Source organism: Argiope bruennichi, chromosome 8 (assembly GCF_947563725.1).
Source record: "Argiope bruennichi chromosome 8, qqArgBrue1.1, whole genome shotgun sequence".
NCBI classification, from domain to species: Eukaryota; Metazoa; Arthropoda; class Arachnida; order Araneae; family Araneidae; genus Argiope; species Argiope bruennichi.
In genome coordinates, this window is record NC_079158.1 from 55,183,756 (window position 1) to 55,207,528 (window position 23,773).

At 29.6% G+C, this 23,773-nt stretch overlaps 1 protein-coding gene across 1 annotated transcript in view; it reads left to right on the forward strand.

The window, feature by feature from the left end:
• Positions 1–23,568, forward strand: part of LOC129981288 (arrestin domain-containing protein 2-like) — a 228,655-nt gene extending 205,087 nt beyond the window's left edge. Inside the window, exons 5-8 of the mRNA XM_056092061.1 lie at positions 11,000–11,179; positions 13,293–13,490; positions 19,991–20,105; positions 21,484–23,568. Coding sequence (XP_055948036.1) covers positions 11,000–11,179; positions 13,293–13,490; positions 19,991–20,105; positions 21,484–21,713 — 723 coding nt within the window. The 3' untranslated portion in view covers positions 21,714–23,568. The remainder of the gene's footprint in view (positions 1–10,999; positions 11,180–13,292; positions 13,491–19,990; positions 20,106–21,483) is intronic.
• The last annotated feature ends 205 nt before the right edge of the window (positions 23,569–23,773 follow it).

Below are 23,773 nucleotides of genomic sequence, written 5' to 3' on the forward strand. Positions count from 1 at the left end.
AGAGCATAGAAAAGAGGACCATAAAGTACATTCACAACATAATGCGATGCGATTCTATCTATAACTGTTACAGTCGAAATCTAGACGCTACTCATAATTTCATCCCGATTCTCTCATCATGTCAATTCGTTTATGAAAAAATTTAAGAAAGTTTGAACATGTAATTCAAAATATTATATGATAATCTGATACGTCAATTTTTATTTCATTTTAAAATTCATTTTTAATTATATAGGAGCAGTAATTTTCTACTAAAAATGTATTAAATGCGCTTAAACATAAATTAGAAAATAATAATAATAGCATAAATTAGAAATAAAATAATGAAAAATATTGCTTTAATATATATATTAAAATTAGAGAATGCATTTACGAGAAAAAAAATCATATCAGAGAAGAGCTTAATTTTTAATTTCACTGTGATGTAAAAATTGAGTTTTGTGAATAATACTCTACGAATTTATTGAGAAAAGACAATAAAATTTTATATTAATTTTTAATTAATTAAAATTTTAATTAAATATTTCGAGACATCCTTATTAGATACTACTTATTGACTTAACTAGATATCCAATTTGGTAATATTGAATCCAAGAATCCACCATGAATGCCTTTTTGAACATTTTTTACCATGCATGTCACGCGAGGGAACTTACAGATTGAATGCCAGCCAAACTCTGTCATATTACAAAAAAATTTCATTTTCGTTTTTCTCAAAACAGTTTGTTTGTAAATGCACAGTAATAGCATTCACCCATTTTTAAATAATCAGTAATTAAAAAATGTATTTTTAATGGTGCGTGATACTTTCATAGCCTGAATGGCAGTACGAAATCTCTAGAATCGAAAATCTATCATTTCTCAGTGAACCTGACACCAATCGTTTAATATTCGATATCGAATCTTGGCTAGTCTGGAAACAGACACGAAAAAGAATCGTCTGTTTTAAGACGATTTTTCGCACTGCCATCTATCGGCTAGCTATCGAGTTTTCAGGAATCAAATTCAGAATTGAAAACAAACGAAATGGATATGATAATCATGAATCTTTTCGTTTAAAATAGAATTGCGGAAGTTTTATATATAAAGTAAAATGTTATTTGAAAAAAAAAGGACGAAAATTAAATAAATATTTGTTGTTGTTGTTGTTATTTTTATCGACTTAAGGAAATATATATAATTTTGAAAAAGCAAATGGTTTCTTTTAGTTACTGAAATATTTTCTCGCGATTAAACGTCTGAATATTAAAAAAAATATTAGACAATTATATAAATATTTTTTTTTATTTTTTAACAGATTTTTTATTTTTATTCCAATCGGTTCGTAGGATTCATTATTACATAAAATTTCAACTGAATCTTCTGTGCATAACTTAGTCTTAACATCTAGCTTGACGAAGAAATTTTAAATTTCAAATATTGAAGTTCAAACAGTTTGTACAAATTTGAAAACATTAAGCAGTTATGCTAATAATAACCTCTCTTTTTATTATTATTACTATTAATATTATCTTACCCAAAATGTGAAGTTTAGTTTTAAAAAGAAGGCGATTAAAATTCATGTAATCCAGTAGCATATTGCTGAATCTAATCATATTTCGTATAAAATACAAGAATAGAAAGAGGAATCATTGTAATAATCCTTTTATTATTCGAGAAAATACATTTACATCTGTGCTTCAATGCTAAGAAAGCAAAATGGCAGGCTAAAAGCGTAATAATATAAAGATGATTAAAAAGTGAGCGATTTTTTTAAAAAACAAATTGTTTCCATTTGAATCAAAATATTAACTGAGCAAATGAATTAAAATATTATCAGAGAAATCAAATATTTTATTCAAGACATGTTTTAAGGAAAATTACAGAAAATAAAGTTGATTCAATACTGAAAATTAAACCGAATATTGATTACTTGATCCTTAACAGTGGAATAAAAATCAAAAATCAATTAGGTTGAAATGGTAATAATAAAAATGAAAAAATTTTGGGTTTCATTTATGACGATAAAAAGACTTCATTAAAAAGACGAAGCTTTTTAATTTTAAAATGACGTAAACTTTATTTTTGTACCATAATATTTTCCGAAATTATCGTGGAAAATCGCTAAAATTTCGATTAAATTATAGTTTATTATAATTTCAACAAAATGGTTCCAGGATGCACATTCTTACTCTTTTAAGTGCACATACATGTCCCAAGTTTGATAGCTTTAAGTCAAACATTCTGCCCTGTAAAGCATCAACTTACACATCCTCCTTTAATAGTAATAGAGATAAAACATCTCTTTATATATAAAGAAGAATTTTTTTTATTTGTCTTTAATGCAAATTTACTTTTTTCTTTTTTATTTGATCAAATTAGTCACAGATGCTGTTCAAGCTAAGAGGAAGAAAACTAGCAACTTTCAAAATTCAAAATGAAATTAAAATCTAATTTAATTAAAAATAAAGATTTTTTCAGCCATATCTACTACTGAAAATATTGTCTCACAAGAGCAATACTTGCATTATCTCAAAACTCACCTTATTATTGATGACACATAACATCTTCTTTCTAAACACCTTTCTTCTCTGGCTTGATAATTATTTTTAATTTAATATATTACACAATCTGTATACATGTTATTATTGTCATGATGAAATACACATTAATTACATTGCTCTATCAAGCCATTCAGCTGCGTTCTTTTTTCTGCTTTAAAATTACGATAAATAATTGCTTTTTTTTTTATTTGGGCATTAACTTTGAAATAGGATATTCATTTCTGCTTTTATTTAATCAGAACGCGCAATAATTCATGGTCGAATGATTTATTAATTTAATATTTTTCAATCTTAAGATAAAATTTTAAATAACTAGTTAATATTAACTTATTAATATTTAAACTTAATAACTTATTAATATTTAAACAACTATGAAAACTAATATTCTTCTCCGGAAGAACTAGCTAAACTAATATAAAGAAACAGAATATTTTTCCTTCCAAATATAATAGCTTCTAAATAAAGGAATGTCATTTATCTAATGTATAATGCCTGACATAATCGAAGATATATGTTATACATTGTAATAGCATTTACCTTTCGCCAAAAACAATGAAAAGAAGTTAAGAAAGTTGAGTTTACGAATTGCAAATAAATCTTCGCACATCGCCAGTTATAGATCTTGGAAAAAGTTTTTGATTCGTAAATCAATCAGGAAACTGCAAAATAAATTGTAACAAATTTATCTACAAGCGAATTTTTAAACATGTAAAAATTATTACAATCATTCTGAAATTAAAATGGTATTTGATATTACTTTGAAAAAGATCAACCATACAAAGATAACCTTCTTCTATATAAAGATGCTTTAAATCAACCATATAAAGATGCGCTTCAAAAGAAAGCGCAAAATTAAATTTCTCTATTAGTCTTTCAAAGTTCCAAAGCATTGTTTAAATATTACTTTCCAAACAAACTTTTAAGGAAATATGATTCTTCAATCAGACATCTTAACTTTTCATATGTGGATGGTGTTTTTATGATGTGAAAGTTAAAAGTGATCAATAAGTATTTAGCAATCGTATTTAGTGATCAGTAAGGTCTATCATAAGATGAAAATTCAAAAGGTTTGAAAACAAAAGAAGAATTATAATACAAATAAAATAGGTAATAAAAATCTCTAGTTCAAAGCCTTGTAAAATGATGGGCGTTATAATGTCAAAAAACAATAGTTATTTAGTTTATTATCTGTATTTTTTTAACATTATTTTCGTTTTATGACATTTTTTCACGTTATTAACTTTATTATTATATCAAATTTATGAATTGCCAAAATGATATCAAAGTAATAAAAAATTCAAATGATTTCCGTTAAATTTAAAACAATCAGGTTTTGAAAATTAAATGTTTTGAAATGCGAATTGATTAATTGTTTCAATTAAAGGTTATATCGTGAAAGCAACATCACAACGAAATGGACAATGAGTGAATGCACAATAATGCACGGTAATTATTGCATCTACCATTGCAAAATAAAAACCAAACTCGCATCTTATACTTTCTGTTATTATTATGGCCTCAAGATCCTTTTCGTATCAAAACGAAGACGCTGCACAATTTTGAGGTGTTTTCTCCCGTACCTTGTACCACTTCCGAGATAAGAATGCTAACTTCGTTGTTTGCCATCAGATGGCGCTGAAAGTGCATAACCACTTTACTATGTATACATAGATTACCAACGTTGTGACAATAGTTATGGCTATTCTCAAGTCAATCTGGGGCAGAATGACTTTAGTGAACCCTGTATAGTTAGGCTTGGAAAAAGATTAGAATTTTAAGGTTGAAACCGACAATTTGAAAAGATTAGCAGTTTTAAGAAAAAGACAGAGTAAAAAGCTTTTTATATCAGATACTTATAATTCTTTTGACTTAAAATATTAAATATATAATAACATACGTAGCACCTTCTTAATACCAACTGCTACTAAAAAGAGAATTGCTGTAATTACAAAGTTGGGATAACACTCAGGTTTAAATTTCCATGGGAAAAAAATGTATCGTGTACTCTGTGAAATTACATATTTTACATGTAAGAAAGTTGCATAGTTTTTGAAAATAATTTTGATTATGTTAATTTTTGTGGAATCATTTTTAGATTAACAAAGATATTATAATTCACATTCATGCCCATATTATTTTAAGAATTGAAATATTCATATTTTCTGTAATAATATATTATTCAAAGACTTGTGTTTGAAAGTTGAGCTCTGATGATATGATAGTTAAGGACGATAAAAAAAATGCGCAAGAATTCTAAATATTACAATATTAAAAAGAGGTTTAAAAAATAAGTAATTTGTCAAATCTAAAAGAAATTGACACAGTTTAAAAATATATAAATAAAAAAGAATACGAAGGATCTTTATTTTTTTTATTTTATTAATTATTATTCATAACTTTTTTTCCGTAATTTTCTATCGTATAAAAAAAGATTTTTTAAAAAAAGAGAAATTCTCGAATTGTTGGGCAAAAGAAGAGCAGAAATGATGAAAAGTATCCGAAACCGTGACCTAGATCTTCAACTGAGTATAGGGGGGAAACATCCAGAGTGGATAAATTATCCACATGCCCCATAAATTGAGATGGTAAAAGGTTTTGTATGGTTAAAAACAAGTTTAACAGCCTGTCGTCTTCGATTACTTTTTTTCAGAAATATAAGGACCAAAGAGTTATGAAGCATCCAAGTGCAGAAAAGCAAAAATGACGTGTTTTATCATTTCTCTCAAAGTCAAGGCCACACATGATCATCTAATTTGTTACCTTAAGATTTGTAATTAAATTAATTTGTCCCAACTGCTACCTTAAGATTTGTAATTAAATTAATTTGTCCCAACTGCTGACATTTAAGTGTTTGAGTAAACTATTTAAGCAAAAGTTTTGGAAAAAAAATTCAATCTTTTATTCGTTTTTAGAAATTATATAATTAATTAGAATTTTTTCCTCCACTGTAAAATTAGAAACGCTGACTTTTGGACTGCTTTTTTTATATAAATTTCGATGAAAATAAAAATATTGAGTAACCGTTTATTTGGTACAGATGCTCAAAATCAACGTGTTTCCATTGGCTCTTATGAAGATGTACTACTCAAAATGCTTTTCATGAGCATGCCTTCGTACACGGATGTATGCTAAATAAGTTAATTCACATAAATTTACCATAATTAATTAATTAATCAATCAATGAAACAATTTCAGCACGTAAATATACATGATTTCCAATTTATTTAATATTGCACCCAAAAAAATTTTATTATACTATTTTTTGTTATTTGCCAATTAAAGAGTTAAGAAAATCGAAATAAATATTACTTCCCGCGTAATCTTGGAAAGAAGAACCATCTTATTACTTAATAAAAGAGAGACAGTACAATATTTTAATATTTTTAGAATTTAATAATTAAGTAATTGATTATTACTAGTGAAATTTTAATTCTACATTCGGATGTTCGCAAAGATACTTTAATTCCTGGATAAAGAAAAATTTACATATCCCTTATCATTACCTACTAAAATATTCACGCGCAAATAGTGCATCCATCTAATATAAAAAGTCTTCATCTTTCTTTATGCGCGATTTTTAATCTCTCTTTGCGATCTTTATGGTTGATTGTGGTTTCGATAGATCCTCATCAAGAGTCAACAGCAATGATCTCCAAGGAACTTTCTCGCATTTTCTCTAATAAGGGCGTAATCCGACCTTTTTATCCCCGTACAAAATTGTGGGTCTTAGACAAGGCCGTGAGCGCCACGAGTCTTTAGACATTTTTTTTTTTTTTTCAGAGTCCCCCATATCAACGTTTTTTGTACTACGCAGCAGGAATGTATTTTGGGAGCTATTTTTTCTACCAAATAAAACCAAAATTTTACACAGAACTACATTTTAAAAAAATCCAGATCACATATCAAGAGTCGTTTATTTAAATCATAGCGTTTTTGGACTGTCGTGTTTATTTATGTGCGAAAGCACAGACTGACAAACTGTCAAGCGTTTCGCAGATTTCGTTCAACATTCAAATAGAGTATACATTTTAAATGCTAAACCTGAGCACCAAATTTTATCTACCCAGCCCTACACGTTTTGAAATTATCGAGTTCCTTTGTACTTGGGCAGCCGGATAGACAGATGTCCTGAAAGAGGATGTCTTTCAAAATTTCAAAGAAATCTACAAATATAAAATAAAAACTACACATCAAATTTCATCGATCTTTCACAAAGGCTTCTTGATTTATCATTTGTCATGTTCACAGACAGACAGAATAGTTGAAAATTAATGGTAGTGATCTCCGCAAAACTTTATCTCATACTCTCAAATAAATGTAGCACATTTATTTGGATACCCTCAAATAAATGTGTTATCCAAAGGAACGTCTTTCATGGAATTAACATACAATAGTTACCAAATATTAGCCATTGTCATGAATTTAGCATTTTTACTGAATCTATTGTATCCTGTATGTCTTGTCTTTTAACGATTAATCCCTGGCATGCAGCTCATGGTATCCGTAAATCCAATTTGTGTTTTAGGTGAGTTTTTCACAAAGGATTGAAACAAAAATTTGACACAAATTTGCAATTGTGTCAATTCCATACCAAATTTAATATATTTAAGTCACTGCATGACTTAAATATAAGTAGTTACTACACAGTTACATACTAAGTTATCGCATTGATATGTTTCTAAAAATACAGATTAACAGACGGTCAACCCCTTAACAGATATGATTTAAATTTGATAGATGTCTACATTATAGATGTTAAATATGTGCATTGAATTTTATCCATCTAGCCCTCTTCATTTTATAACTATCAAGTTAACCCTTTAAAGGGCCATTTTTTTTCCAGTCATATTATGTTAAAATATTTTTAGGCTTGAAATTAGAATAAGAAAAGGGATTCATTTAGTTTATTATAAATTTAATTTGATTCATTAATTAATTTAGTTAATTAATAATTAAGTAACAAATCAAGACACATCATTTTGTCTGAGATAAAGAACTAAAGCCTCTACGTTTCTGACTTACTAAAAAAATTTGTGAAAACTTATGCCAACCTACATAATTTCATACAAAGAGTGATAAATTTGGTGGGAAGCATACTTCCCGCTGCCCTAGAAAGGATTAACTTACACTCAAACATCCCGACAGACTTCCTCTGAACGGATTTTGCTCAAAATTTGATATAAATAGGCAATTTAGCGTAGATACTATATACCAAATTTCATCCGTCTAGCTGAAATCGTTTTTGAGTTATCGTTGTCGCAGGCAAACAGACAGCCAAATATTTCGAAAAAAGTGTTTTCCGGACTCAGGGAGATCTGAAGCAAGGAGATCTGTCAAAATCATGGGTTTTTCTACTATTACAATATTTTCTCTTTCTGTAATTAATATACTGGAGAGAAAAAATTATTTTTGTTCTTAGCCAAACATAAGAGCAAAGAAAAATAGAATCAATCTTGTTGAACACTGCATGATTCTGCAAAATCATTCATTGTAAACTTAAAAACATGTCATTTCATAAAAATCTGTATTCCAACATTGTTAAAACAAGGACAATGTAACGCATATCTGAAACTGTTTTTCGCTTAAAACGTGCCACCCTAAGAAAATATCATATAGAATCTCTTCTAAAAAATATCGATGAAATTTTATTCTTGATTCGATATTATTCTAAGACATAGCAACCAATTATCTAATCTTTTCCCCCTAACGTTCTTTGTTCACCCCAGTCACGAAATTCCACCCCAATCTCCTTCCAACACCTCTTCAGCCTAGTAAGAATCTAATTCAAAAAGAATAAAGTGTGTCCCTTTTTTCCATAACGGACCATTTGCAAACGAAGTAGTCAATGTCAAGAAACGTGACACGAAAGATCTCCACCCCAAAAATGGAGCTGTTTTCTTCTCTCATTCCGCTCCTTGCGTCAGCCCTCATCTCTTAAGAACGTGAACCGACAACAGATTCGGTTCAATAAATTTAATCTGGAACTGAGAAAAAGATCTGGTGTGTCTGAATATCGGATGCGTTGAATGTGAAAGCGAGTGGGACCGGACGCGAACCATCATCGATCGAGGCGGTTTCCCAATTCAATTAAATTTATGCTAACTCTTGAGTTCTTGCGTGAATGCAAAATGCAGCAGATGGTGGAACAGAAATTGTAATAAGAATTCAGGAATCAGAGCACAGTGTTCATATAAATTCGTTAGTCTGGTGCAAGTCCTTTCAGCTAACGATGTTATGTTATTAATTCCGTTTCTTTTATTAGGTGGATAGATACATACCAAGGCGAGGAAAAATAATTTCATTTGTTATATTATTATTACCAACCTTTCACTATCAACCACTGGCTGAAGGGATTAATTAACTCTTACTATCTAGTACAAATAAGACAGAAAACATTTCTATTTATTATATTGTTGATACCAATGTTCCATTAGTTGAATGACATAGCTGATTTTCGCAGTAGTACGAACAAAGTTAGGAAATATCTCTAGTTCTTTTATTTATTGTATTTTTGTTTCTAATCCTCCAATCTAAACAATGTTTACGGGAATGACTATCTCTCACGATCTAGTACAAATAGCTTTAATTTATTTGCTTTATTGCTAATTGCAAACTACTAATCTGCTAAACAGAAGTTGCAACTTACATCTTTGTATAGCAAGATCAGAAAATACTTCCTGAATTATTTAAAGCTTCAGAAATTATCGAAAATTCCAAAATTCTATATGTAATTTTTTTAGTTGTGAAAATTTGGTTGTCCATGAATGCATCTATCAGAGTTTTCAACAATTCTATCTAAAAATAATTCATAAATATTCATCAGAATCATTTCATTTGAATTTCCTAAACAAATTAACTCAGCTAAATTTGTGTTAAGTTTATCATTGATTAATGAATCTATATGATCGATTATAGCTTCCTATTTATATGAGATGCCTGAAAAACTTTGCGTACGTATATAGAACATCAAAAAATATTTTATAGCCTAAATGATATCAATAACAGAAAAAGTTGACAAAATATCCTATTTGGAATAATAAAGAACCTTGCTTAGAATAACTTTGCAAACTGTGGCTGGGACGAATACGAAAAATAAATTATAGCAGAGTTTGCATCACTTTTTAGGCAAAAATTATTTTGCTTATAAAGCTATTTTTTGTACTGATACAAATGCTGAGATGCACATGATATTTGTTATTTATTTGTACATTACTTTTTATATTTCAATAATGAGATTCTTCTCATTGCTGATTCACTGAATAAGAGTTCACATATTCAGGGCCTTTTTTGTCAAAGAACATTAATATATTCACGAGCAATGATATTAATGTTTATTCACTGTTTACATAACTTGAAGTTTATTTACAATTAGGCAATGAGAGTCTGTCTGTAATCTCTAACTGGATGTGAGGGGAAAGACCTTCCTTCACCTTTATCTTTTTCCGGATAGATGGCTTTAGTATAAAAATCAATAAATCAGTGAGTTCTTACAATAACATCCAATCTGCTATAATACGTGTCCTGCTTTTTCAAAGCATAAAGGAATTAAGAAAATATCTCAAGTTGATCCAAGCGGAGATGTGCATATAATCTTGAAATAGTGGTGAGTTTACATGGGTCCATGGAGAGAGTCAAATTTGATATGGTGCATACAATTAGATTAATATTATGTCGTTTGATGAGAAAAATATGTATTGTGTATGACTGTCAGGTTAGATTAAATTCTGTTAGTTGTATTGTCTCTCAAACAAATGAAAATAAAAATGTTGAATCTCAGATAAGAATCATTCTTAATGAGATAAACAGAAATTTCTAATTTAATGCCTTGTTAAATTTTAATATAAATTATTCTCGCCTAATAAATTTAGCAAAAACAGTCCCTCAGAAATCTGGAGAAATATATATGGGTATTCTTTTGTCAGTTTACTTTGAAGGAAAATGAAAAATCATAATTTCACGTTTGGTACCAGCAGTCGAGATAAAACAGAAAACATATTTAGAGTTGGAATTTACAACTGAACATTTACGGAAATTTGAGTTCTTCTTTAAATTATTAAAGGTATTAAAAGTAGAAAAAGTTAATATTTCTTTATTAATGTCACCATAAAAATAGGTTTAGTACTGTAATTAAAAAGGAACTTATTGCTTCACGATATGGCAGAGCTATTAAACTCATTAAATAAAATAAGCTAGCAAAATAGATTGATCATTACATGATTTATAACTCTGGTAAGTTTAACTGTATATCCATTTAGCTGTTGTCTTTCTTTATGTTCCCAATTGATTTTCGTGGACATGCTTTTTTATTTGCATCATTTTGCTATATATACATACTGATAAGTATAATCTCACCATAAAAAGTATGTATCTACAAGAAACTCTGAGATATAATGCGTTATCCATTTCATGAGAGAAACACATTTTCGAAATTTATTTTTTTCATTTTTTACTTGTAGAAACCACTGATGGGTGCTGACCAGCGAGCCACCTGTTGTCTGTGCTGTCGCAGAGGGGTGGTGAGTGTCCGTAGCAACCTGGAGAGATCCGCGTACTGCTGTGGGGAAAGCATCCGGCTGAAAGCTGACATCGACAACCAGAGCGACGAGGTGCTCAGGATCAGGCTCAAGCTTGTACAGGTGAAACTGTCCTCGCTACAAATGTTTCAATATATTTTTTTTTTTTTACTTTACAAGTCCAAGCACTGTATGCCCTAACTTCGCGGGACAAAAATGTATAAAAATAATATCTAGTGGAAGGAATCAGTAACTTTGTGGCAGATCATGCGATGATTATTATAAGAGTCTTTGGCGAAGAATTCACTTCGAACCAACATCATTCCTGCTGTCTTTTGTGGTCTTTAGACGACTTCAAGGAATGCACAGAAGTTTTGCATATCTGGAACTCCTTCATTTCTGAAATTGCATTTATTGGCCTAAAAAATACTTCTATTCTTGATCATTGAGTTTGCTAATCCGTTAATCAGAAAAACTGCAAATGATCCTATAGTTGATAACAAAATAAACCATCTTAAATCTTTATTTGACACATTAATCGCTATAGAATCTCATATCATTTGATTGAAAAGTGACTATTGGCTTTCAGGCTTATTCTGAGAGGATATATAAATATAATCAGTATTTTATTAAAGTATTTTTTAATAAAATTAAACGTGATTTTTGTTGTTGTTGTTATACGATCACCAATGCCCACCACAAAGTAAATGGAACAATTTTACTACAAATGAACATATATTTTGTTTCTTTCAAAGAATATTCTCAGTCCAAATCACAACAACATGTACACAGAGAATACGATCAGCAGCACTATATTAGTCTACTTTTCAATCAAAGTTCAGTCTACGTTTCCGATCACCTGTGATCCCCAATATTCTATTGAAATAATCAGATGGCGGGCACCGGTGAGCTCCATGGAGACCAATGTGTTTTAGGGGGGGGAGTCTTATAAAGTCCTGCAAAATCTTATCCTTGGTGTTTTTAAGACAAATGAAACTAGTTGGAAACGAACAAGCAAATTTTCAATTTGTATCCAAAATAAATAATAACCAAATATTATTTAGTCGAAACTCAGTTAATACAACTTAGGACATGCTCCATATGAGGTGTATCTTCATAGATAAGGCTTAGTTCCCATAACCATTACAAATAAATAACAACCGAATACTATTTGGGTGAAAATCAGTTAATACAACATACAATATGCAATCAGTCAATAAAATACATAATTTGTGGAAATATGCCATGTGTGTCACATTTCCACAGATTAGATATATTCCTATGATCATTACATCTGTGAAAATAATGTTCCAAAATATTATTGTCTCTAGCTCAATAAATAGACTGCATTCATTTGTTAAAAGTTTACTCTGAAACTTAACAAAGATATCGAGTTATGATTTGATTAATACTGATTGAATTATTAAAGCATTTTAAAATTGCAATAATAGATCATACTCTCGCTTAACAGAAGATAAATGTGAACATTAATAGATAAGAGAATTTCGTCTCCTGCTTAGTAGAAAAGCGTCTATCTCTTGGTCCAGCTGGCACGAGAACTCAGTCTGAACTGAGGGGTTTTCTAGTTCGCGACCACAGGAGGCTGCCGCTCAAGTGAGCTTAAACAACTATGTAGTTGTTTATTTATGATAAACCCTAGTATTAAAAATCTATGAACCTCATCGTAAATGCTAAATAGAAAAAATATGTTTATTGCAATTAATCAACATTGCGAAATTTCTGAATTGTGATTACGTTGAATTTTATGGCACAGAGCCAGTTTGTCCATCTTACAACAAACATAACATATCAATTTTTCTTACTCCAATTATCCATCTTTAAAATTCAGATGCATGCTTTGAATTTTCTTTGTTAAGAAGCAGGTGAATGAAAAAGAGCTCAGATGAGTATATCAAAAACTAATATCTTTAGGTAAAAGGTTTGGATTAGAATTTAAAATTCCAGAATTAATTCAGGAATAATGGGAATTTTGCCAAGAAATCTAGAAAACAAAATTCAGTTGAAATTTTAAAATTCGTATTTTAGTTATGAAATAAAAATATAATATGCAGATTTCAAGGAAATTCAAATGGAAGGCAAATTTCAAGAGCAGAGGCAATAATTGTATCACAATTTTTATTGTGAAGTTTCATTTGTTGCATGTTTATTTATTTCCATGTCTTAACTTGACCGGCTAGCGTTAATACTTCAAAAAATCCTCTTTCTTTCTTTCTAGTATGTGGAGTTCTTCATCGATCGGGGAGTCCTGGGCATGACGAAGGAAGTAAACCATACGGTGCTGGAGTACAGAGGAGACCCCATCAGTCCCAACACGAGATCGAAGTTCGACAGTTCCTCCAGCCTTGTAGTCCCAGTCATGCCTCCCACGCTCATAGGAGTGTGCAGACTCTTGCAGATTTATTATGTTCTGAAAGTATGAAGGACCACATTTATTTGTAACGCTGTTTTTCGATATGTTTAGAATAATTTAAGAATATTTCAGTGAACCTCCGCCTTCTCGGTAAATGTAAGTTCTCGCGCACGAATTATATAATATCAGGATGAATTAAACGTTTTGAATTATGAATTTTAGAATTTATCTCTATTAATTGTAAATGCATTCGCGCGCTTTTGTGTGTGTGTGTGTGTGTGTGTGTGTGTGTGTGTGTGTGTGTGTGTGTGTGTGTGTGTGCGTGCGTGCGTGTGTGTGTTGGCGTTCTGCAAAACAGACCAAGCTATTAAATTTGGCACATATATAATTTGGAGGGCTGGATTAAACATTCCAGCCCTCCATTTGTGGGTTGCAATTTTCACAGAGTATTAAAAACAAAACATTTCATAATCTCTCTAACAAAAGAAAACATCTGTGAATTCTGGATTTTGTCATATCTAAAATGCCAGCTTTTATCTGATGAATATTTTGTTACACACTATTGTTTAATAATTCATTGAATACAGATTTTCGTAATAATTATGCAGAACAAAGTTTCATTTCTTTATTCTTCGCAAAATATAGTCATTAAAAGAAATTTCTCTCGTTTTATCAAATATTAAGGTGATTATGAAACAGTCAATGATGAAGATGCCTTATAACACTATCCATACCTTAATAAATTATTATAAAGTAAATAAACATTTAAATTACTTGGAACTGAATTCAGGCAAAGAAAGGAGAAGAATTAAGAGTTGTTTTTTTTCCTTGACAAGACAGAAATAAATCTGAATAGACTAAATGATTCGAGCATTCTACATCTTATTATTTTTTTTCTGCTTATTTTTAACGCTATAATTGATCGACGATATTATTTTGTCCGCATGAGTATTCTTTTGCACTCTGCCTATTTTTAACACCGATTACACAAATTATTCTTGATAAATTTTACTCTGTGATCCTAATTTAATTTTTATTTTCTCCTCTGGAAAATTTTTAGTCACAATGTCTTAAAACTAAATAACTTGTTTTTTATAAATTTCACTAAGCCTTTTTTTTTTTTTTCTTTCATGAGGAATATTTTCTGTGCGTAAAATCGAATTGAGTAAATCTTTCTCAATCATTTTGACATTCAATTTTAGTAAAGAAATTATATCCCATCCATTTCAAACGTGAATTTAACCATTTTTTTTTCAAACTCTAAGAGATAATTCAACATACTCACCCTCCAGCATTAAAAATAAATTTTAAGTATCGAAATTGGCATCAGAAATTCTTTTAAATGATGGCAAAAGTTTTGAATGCTTTTGAAACATGCAAAAGATAAATTAAAAGCTAAAAAGTATAAAAGCATATAATATTTTGGCTCGAGTCAGCCTAAAAACACAAAATATCAATCCATTAGAATATCCAAATAAATAAGCGCTTAATCTGAATGTCAAAAGATTTGTTAAACAATTTATACCCCTTTTAAAATGATTACCCTTTTTAAATTTATAACAGTTTGTATTTTTCAGAATAACAAAAACGTATTAATTTTTTTAATCTCATATGTGTGTACCCATAGTTAAGATAATAATCTTCTTGCTGGCAAGATTTCAAAGAAAATTTCAGAAATCTTAGCTCAAGGTTGTTTGAAAGCTCTACTACTTAATTATAAATAAATAATTACGTGTCCACACATGAAGGGAACTTGTACATAAGAGGGTTAATGCTAAGTAACTCACATATTATTCAAAAATTAACTAAAACTAAGGTTCTAAATCGTCTAGTTTTAATCGAAATTTTGAAAAATGTAAAATTGTAGGATGGACAAAATTAAAGAATTCTTGTTCAGAACACTGCAAAGTGAGAGAAGGGGGGGGGGAGGATAACTGTGGTCTTAAGAACGCTTAATATTTATGACAAACATTTCAAAAAATTGGCAAACAATTGAAGAAAAAAAAAAAGAAAAAAATATTGAGGCGAAGATATGACAATGGACAAAAGAACATATTGATAGCATGCACTTCAGAAAACTAAGAAAATAATGATTGAAAACAAGGAAGGAAGAATTCAGAAGATAAACAACGGTAAAACTGCTGATTTACCGTACTTTCCCATCAACTACATATGGGGAGATGAATACTTAATGTCCAAAACGTATAAATATGTAAGCGTTAACGGAATATGTGATTTCGTAGCTGATTTTTTTAGTTATATCAAAATAATATTAAGAAGAAACACACACACAAAATATTTTTAATAAATTGTAATTTTTATATTTCCTGAATTTAGGTTTCAGGATTTGATCTTTTCAGCTGTATATGTGTTCCAGATTAATATTACATGTGAACCGTAAAAAATAGGGGGGGGGGATTCACAAATTTTATTTATTTTTATAAAAATATATTTCGGTATGGTATCTTTTAGGTAAAACATTGCCAAAAAGATACCAAGGATTAAACCAATCAGAGCACGTCGATATTCTTTGCCATAGACTTAGTCTGTACAATTTGCGAACTCGCGTTGGAAGCTAAAAAGAGAGTCGGATTAATGAAACTACCCGAAACAATAACAACCGTTGGCAATATCGTGTAGAAATGGATCGAAAGTTTCTAGAAGCTGCACGTGTCTTTCTTTTGATTCTTATATTTAATCTTGACCTAAAACAGACATTGTGAGTGTTTTTGTTAGCCTTTTTTCTTACCTTTGAAAATAAATAGAAATATTTTGTAAAATAGCATTTTCTTAAATTTATTGGCGACAATATCATGAATGGCCATTATTTAATTATGAAAACAATTAATGAGTATAAAATTTTTTCGCCTTCAAAGTGAATCGCTGAATGTACAATTTTTGTTGCAAAGTCTCCTACTGAATTTCATGTATCTAGCTTGTTACATTTTTGGATTATGGTTTTCATATGCTAATGATAGATAGGATAGGTAAATAATTTAACATTGCAGGATTTATTAGAGCGATAACTGTTAAAATTACATGCCAAATTTCATTTTTTAGTTTTTTTACGTTGAGTTATCCTTTCTCAAATATAAGTCGTAATTTCAATAAACGTTTCTTTTTTTGACTTAGGTAAAGATTCCCTAAAATATTAATTTTAACCGAATGTTTTGACGGTTACAAATTTTTCTCTTTCTTTGCTTTTTATAATAGAAAATCAAAAGCTTACAAATAGATTTGACAATGAACAAAGTCTTGCAAAAATTCAAACATAAAATATTTTTTGGAATATAAAATAGCATTTAAGTGAAAATAAAGCAATAATTAAAAAAGAAAGAATTTTATTTTTTAAAAATTTAAAGTCAACATTTAAATAAAAAATTCTAAAAGTCTTGCATTCATACTTCAAGGAGCTTTTCCGTTTGAACAGAAAAACTATAACTATAAATTTCAATTATAAAAAATAAAATATCCGAATTCTTAAAAATCGAAATATCTTATTCTGACAGGAAAAATTTTTTCTTTTGCCTAATCTTTCGTAGAACAGAAGAAAACTCCTTCCAAAAGATATCAAAACGCTTTTTAGTAGATTAAAATCCGGTAAAGTTCCAAAATATCTGCTTCCTATTTTGATTTTTATAGCTGAAAGTCTGAATTGAAAGCAATAAAATACAGGTAAGAGTTCTTCGAAGAACTATATCTCAAGTTATTCACCTGATACTTCAGATGTGTTTTGAAATTTTTAATGTTCGTTTTTATGTATATCGAAAAGAATCGACTTTTTTTCCTTCTTTATAATTTAACGGTATTTTGAGTATTTCTCTTCATTTCAAAACGAGTACTTTTGAAAATACTTTTAAAAATATCGTCTGTTTTGTAAACGTCTCGTCAATAAATGGAATTCCATTTATTCTATTATTACTGCTTGAAGAAGTTCTTTTCTTACTGAATTATATATTTTTATGGAGAATATATTTTATTTGGAAATAGCTTGTTAAAAATACTAAACAATACCGTCAGATAGTCACCATGACTATACATTAAAAAAAGGCGCAAATATTTCAATACTGAAAACAAATGGGGAAAAAATTATTTAATGAGTTTAAGTCACCATACAGTCAACACCAAAAAAAAAATGAACGCCTTTGTAATTATTTTATTTATTATCGCTTCTCAAAATTGGTGTCGATGGAACTGACTCGACAGGACAGGTTTGTTTAATCAACAAATTGATTAATCGAGTTAACTATCTCGAAATTTTTCCCTTACAAAAAACAAATTTTTTTTTCCTAATTAGGTTTATCGTCAAAAAATTAAATTCTTAATAAAATTTTATGGAATTTTGATGATAATTTCGAGAGTTGCAGGATTTTGAAAAATGACATAACTAATGTTAAACGAGTTTTATGAACTTTTGACTGTAATTCGGAAACTATTTTTTATTTCTCAAAAACATTTTCACTCCCTAAAAGAAAATTATTGTATTTCATAATCCCGTGAAATAAAGGTATAAATATGGAATATTCAATATGGTTTATAAATTTTTAGTCATAAAGGAAGGAAAAAGTCAATTGCAACATAGTACAATTTTTGAATGAGAACAAAGCTGACATTCTAAAATGTCAGAATTCAAAAAATTGTGGGTATAATCCAAATGTATTTTGAACTATCCATAGATTGTAAAATCCCACAGTCGATTTGCAAAGCTCGTTTTTAGAGTAACCGTATAAGAAATAAATTTGTATTTATAAATCTACTCTTCATGAAACACGAGCCTCAAATGCCATTGTAATATCGCAATTGCCTAAATATTAAATTTATTTTCAGATCAGGCTATTTTAATTTAATATAAATTTTGCTTTCTTTAAAAGAGTGATATTTTTTCCACTTATACCGTACAAAATTTGACTACGAAGTGATTGATTGTGGAAATTCTTGTATAATTTTTTTACTCTTTGCTAGCAGTTATCGTTCGCATATAAATGAAAGAGAAATGGAAGGAAGTCACCTTAGCACCACCTGCACCATTTCTACCATTCAGTAAATTAATAAAATCTAAAGTAAGGAAATTAATTAGTGTCTTTTATGATTATATCCAATGTCTTAATGCTGAGCACTGATTCAAAAATTCAATTCATTAGACAGAATATATTCAGAATATTCTTAAAATGATTTCCTCTGAATTATAAAATATTCTCCTTTTTTGTATTTTCGTTTGAGTAAAAGCATAGTTTTGAGCCTCTAGTTCGAAAACTAGTTGCATGATAATGTGCCAGCCTGGATTCGTTTATCTTGCTTACATCCGCTATTGGACAATAGAGAGAAAGTTCATCACTCTATCATTCTTACAGCAGCTATTTATAATAATATTTTTTTCCTGATACTTTAATGAGTGATTTTCAGCCTCATCACGCAGTTTATAGATACCATATAGCCAACAAATATTAAAAAATGACTTAAAAGTATCATGTAGTAATATCAAGAACTTTCAGCCAACTTATGATTTTAAAAAATTTCCGTATTTTACTAAATATACTTTACTAATATACTTTTTCCGTATTTTACTAACCTCCTCATTTTATAGTATATGTTAATTCTTATCTCTTTGGCTATTCGAATCTAAAACTCAATAAAAAATAGGTTAGGTGTTATAACTTTAAACTGAATTTCACTTTTCTAGCATATTACATTTATAAGTAATCATTTTTCAATATCTCGGAATAGATAGACCGAGAGGTATTATCTTCTCAGAGAAATAGACTTTCAAAATTTGACACAGATATACAAATCTGATGATTAGACCTCCACAAAATTTCATCCATTTAGCTTATTTATTTATTATTTTCACATATATTTAAATGGAAGCATTCTTTTAGACGACTTAATCTAAAACTTCATTCAAATTAATGAATTTTAATATACTCCTATTAAGGATAAATCTGAACAGTGTTGTTTATTCTTCCAAAATTCCTGTAAATAAAAACGCAAAAAAGTCTCTCTCTCTCTCTTTTTTTTTTTTTTTTTTTTTTTACAAGCTGTGATTTACTTAATGTAATGGTCCCAAGTGCTGCTTTTGGGCGTTGTTTTCAGCAAATAAAATTAGTATGTCTGAAGAACTACAGAAAATTTCAGAATAAAATTTGATACACAAACATAAAAACGCTTCTTGGATCGAATTATAGAAAAATTTCAAGATACTTGTTAATTAACTTGATCTGTCTAAACCTATCACTTTACATCGACACCAATTTTGTGGAAATGGGATAATAAATCATTGATTTGTTTCCTTTTTTTCCCTCGGTGATGGTTGTAAAGAACCTGCACTCGATAAATGAGCAACAACCCACACTCTTGAGTGCATTTTACATGAATTAAGCTTTGTACTTTCCATCTACTAATTATTTCGGAAAACTGAAAAGAATCTAATCAATTGCATTTCATACACAAATATTATTGAACATTTTACTTTCTTTGTAGTAGTATATGTGCAATTTAACTTTTTTAAAAATGTTTATTAAAGCCAATATTATTTTCAATGAAATTTCCACAATTTTTTTTCGCAGGTTTGGGTCGAGATGGAGAAATCTGGTGATGATCTACATATGAATTTCCCTATAACCATAGCTACCTGCCCTTTCAGAATTCCCAATTCGAACCAACAACCTAAAATAGAATACGGTAAGTTCCAAAGAACACTTTTTTATAATTTTCTTTCATATCTTTAGTGAAATTTTCATATCTAACCTTTCATTCATGGCAGAAATCAGTTATTAACGCAGTAATATTTTTTCAGCATAAGAATTCTTGGGTATTTTTTCGCTGGCTGGACAGCATTCTTGCTAAAGATGAATTTTGACATAAAATGTCATTTTTCTGTTCACAAGGTAGTCACCAATTGTGTGCAATTTTATCAAGTATAGTGTTTGACGCCAAATCAGGATCACAAATTATAACAGAAGGGAATTCTGTGTTTCTTTCGAAATTGTCTTTTGTTGCCAAATGTCGCATTTCAGTTTGCCAGAACAGTTTATTGATGCAAAACATATACATTGGTTATATACATTTGCTCTCAAATTGCTGTATGTGATATGCGATTGTCGTATATAGTTTCAAAACGCTACATATCTCCAAGGGTTTCAAATGTTATTTCAAAATCTCGTATGTTTTGCAATATATTATTTTTTGCATGCGATATTTTGATATAACAACAATGATATTGGTTAAACACTGATGATTATTTCCATAAGGTTTCAGTGTTCATTGCATTCAATATTTTTCATTATTTAAGCAAATAGCATTATAAAAAAATTCCAGCTGGTTAAAAAGCTCATATGGGAAACAAAAATATAAAATGTAATGTGGTGAACAAATTTACCATTCTCATTTATAAACGTGGCAGTTATATAAGCATTAAAACTTACATGACTAACCATCTAAACCGAGTTTTCCCAGATTTTACTCAGTACTTTTCTTAATTTGTAAAGAAAAAAACAAATTCTATGCCGATTTTACCGACAATGGGACACTTTTATACAAAATGAAACTGTAAGTTGTTTGATGTATTTTTTCTCCTCAAAACTCATGATATGCATCATTATTTATTTGTAAGTATATTGTTATGTTAATAAATTATTAATGATATGATAATATATAGTAAGTAATGAATAATATATGATACGGTATAGTAATCATTAATATTAATTATGAATTATAATGAATTTCTGTGAAATGACTTAGAATGCATGTTAATGAATATTCCTGAAAGCTGTTTTATCTTGTAATGTACTGATAATTTAAAAAATTACAAAATTTCATATATTTATGTATAACTTTGTAATGTTTGGTCACGCATGCATATTAGTAGATACATATGGATAAAAAGCTCATAAATGTTTCGTTGCCTAAAGTTCCAGGTCCTTTACACCATCTTTGGCAAATCAGGCATTTAAAAACTGAAATAAAGGAGGTTTTTTTTTATATAACTTAACTGCAATATAAAGGCTAATGCTGATATTAACAATACTCACATTTTATATTGCCTCTTTCTTTTCCTCAGAGATGTGCTGTGACCATGTGGAAGGAGGTATGTATATTGGCCCAGAATTCCTCTTGGGTCAGGTCTACGACGGCACCATGGGATGCGTGGAAGAGGGCGAGACAGTCGTCCTTTACCGGCCCGTCTATGTCTGCGTGAAAAACAAGGTCAAGACCGACCAGAGTTCATCGACGAGGACGGACGATTCCACGCCAAAGTCGCCACAACGAAAATGCGACCAGAAAGCATAGAAATAGTCTCCAGACGTATTCTGACATTCTCTTATTGCTGCATCTGAGCCACTGTCTATCAAAGATAGTGCAAACGGGAATTTAGAGAACAATCCTTGTCCACTTAGAAGGTGAATTAACCACCACACAACAACAAACTGGATTTCAGTTTAACAGCAAAGATTTTTCGTGGTTAAATTCCCTTGAAAATCCATTTTCCTGCAAGTTTCATTAGTGTTTGAACTAACCTGTCACAAATTATGGTTTGCCACAGTGGTGCCGTGACGGAAATGTTCTCATGGTTCTAACCAGAACTATAAACCTCCTAAAATTCTTCTTCCTGGTGTTTTGCTTTCTTCTAACCCTTGCCTGCTTTCTGTCTGTCACCAATCGCACCAGTTGATAAGAAGAAATAGTGGAAATTTAGAATACTATTCGCCCGATATGCCAAGATATACCAAATCGTCTTGCCAACACTAAAAAAGTGATCATAATCTGTTCATATATTTTCCCTAATTACTAGCTAATGGTTCAAAAATAATTGTTTATTTCATGAGATTTTCATTTATTTGTTTTGAAGATAAAAAAAGCAGAATCAAACTGAGAATTGTTTGTATGTTACTGTGTTCGTTTAATCGTAATGACATATCTCATGCTTGATTTTACAATGTACACTAATACTTAACTCGTTTCAAGTCTCATATTATTATTAATTTTTTTGTAAAAAATCAAAAAAGGCATTTGCAATAATTGAGAGAATAAAAATCAATTATATAAGCGAGGAAAAAATAGTTATGCTTGCAGTTATTAGAATCTCATTTCAGAAATCGTTCATATATGTATAAAAGTTCATGTTTCTCATTCTCAATTTTCATCTTCATTTGTTCTTTTAACGAGTTCGTTGCTGCTCTTACAGCCTTGTTCCAAACAAGATTGTGATAGCATCAACAGATGCAGTTTCACCATCTCAAACCGCTTTTATACTGGCATAATCGTCAGGCGTAACAGGGAACCCTGTGACCCAAGGGACGATGGAAACGTAAATGAAACATGATTTTTCCACAAATTTTTTCATCCTTTCCTTTTTATATATGAGTATGTCCTATATATCAGAATGTCGATTGCTCATGTAATTTTGACGCAGACTTTCGGATCATATTAAATCCTACAATTGCTCTTGCGTAACTTCTTGTGTTTTTTCAATTATTTTTTATTCACGCTTAAAAATTCTTTTTTGCAAACCATAGATGTTCGTTTTGTTCCTAAACCGATCACTCTCTCCAATAATGCTGGCAATAAGGCGACGAGGCATGACTTGGTGAAGCGGGTGTTTAGGTTTCTAGATTCCTGTCGATGAAATTTCATATTTGAATTTATAAAAAGTGTTGCTGCATATTGAATCGTTGAGGACAGCCTATGCCTGAGATTGGGAAGAAGAACTACGCACATAATTTTCTCTATTTCAATCCTTAGGCATCGTCTCTGATCAGTACCTGAAAAAAAATAACGTAATCTCATTCATTTCTATTCGTGTGTATCTTGGATGCATTGTTGCTATTTGCTAAAAAAAATAATCTAGTAAATCACAAGAGACGAATAAATAGTATTGGATACAATTATAGAGCTTATTATTACAAAAGTAATGATTAGTAAATGATTTATCTAATAGTGTTTACGTTAGAAAATTTTTGAAAATTTTGACATAATTATCGGAGTAGAAGTGTGTTTCTCATATTCCAGCTGTTAACTTCCTAAACCAAATGGTAGGATTTTGTATAAAACAGTAAAAATTGCATATGTCAATATTTTTATTTAATAAAGTTCAAAAATTCTAAGTATGCATAAAAAAAATTATTTCTTGAAATCAAAGCCAATAAAAAATAGCATCTTTTATAGTAAAATATCTTTCAGATTTCTTTCAACTCTTTATGTGTTCTTTGATTAAGTTTTATTTTGTCATTTTTTCAGTCTGATTTTTTTTATATTGAAATCTTATAATAAAGAATCTGATAATGATTTGTTAACTTTTTTTAACATCGAAGAATTAATTTGTTTCCATAAAAAATGATCAAGAATTTTCA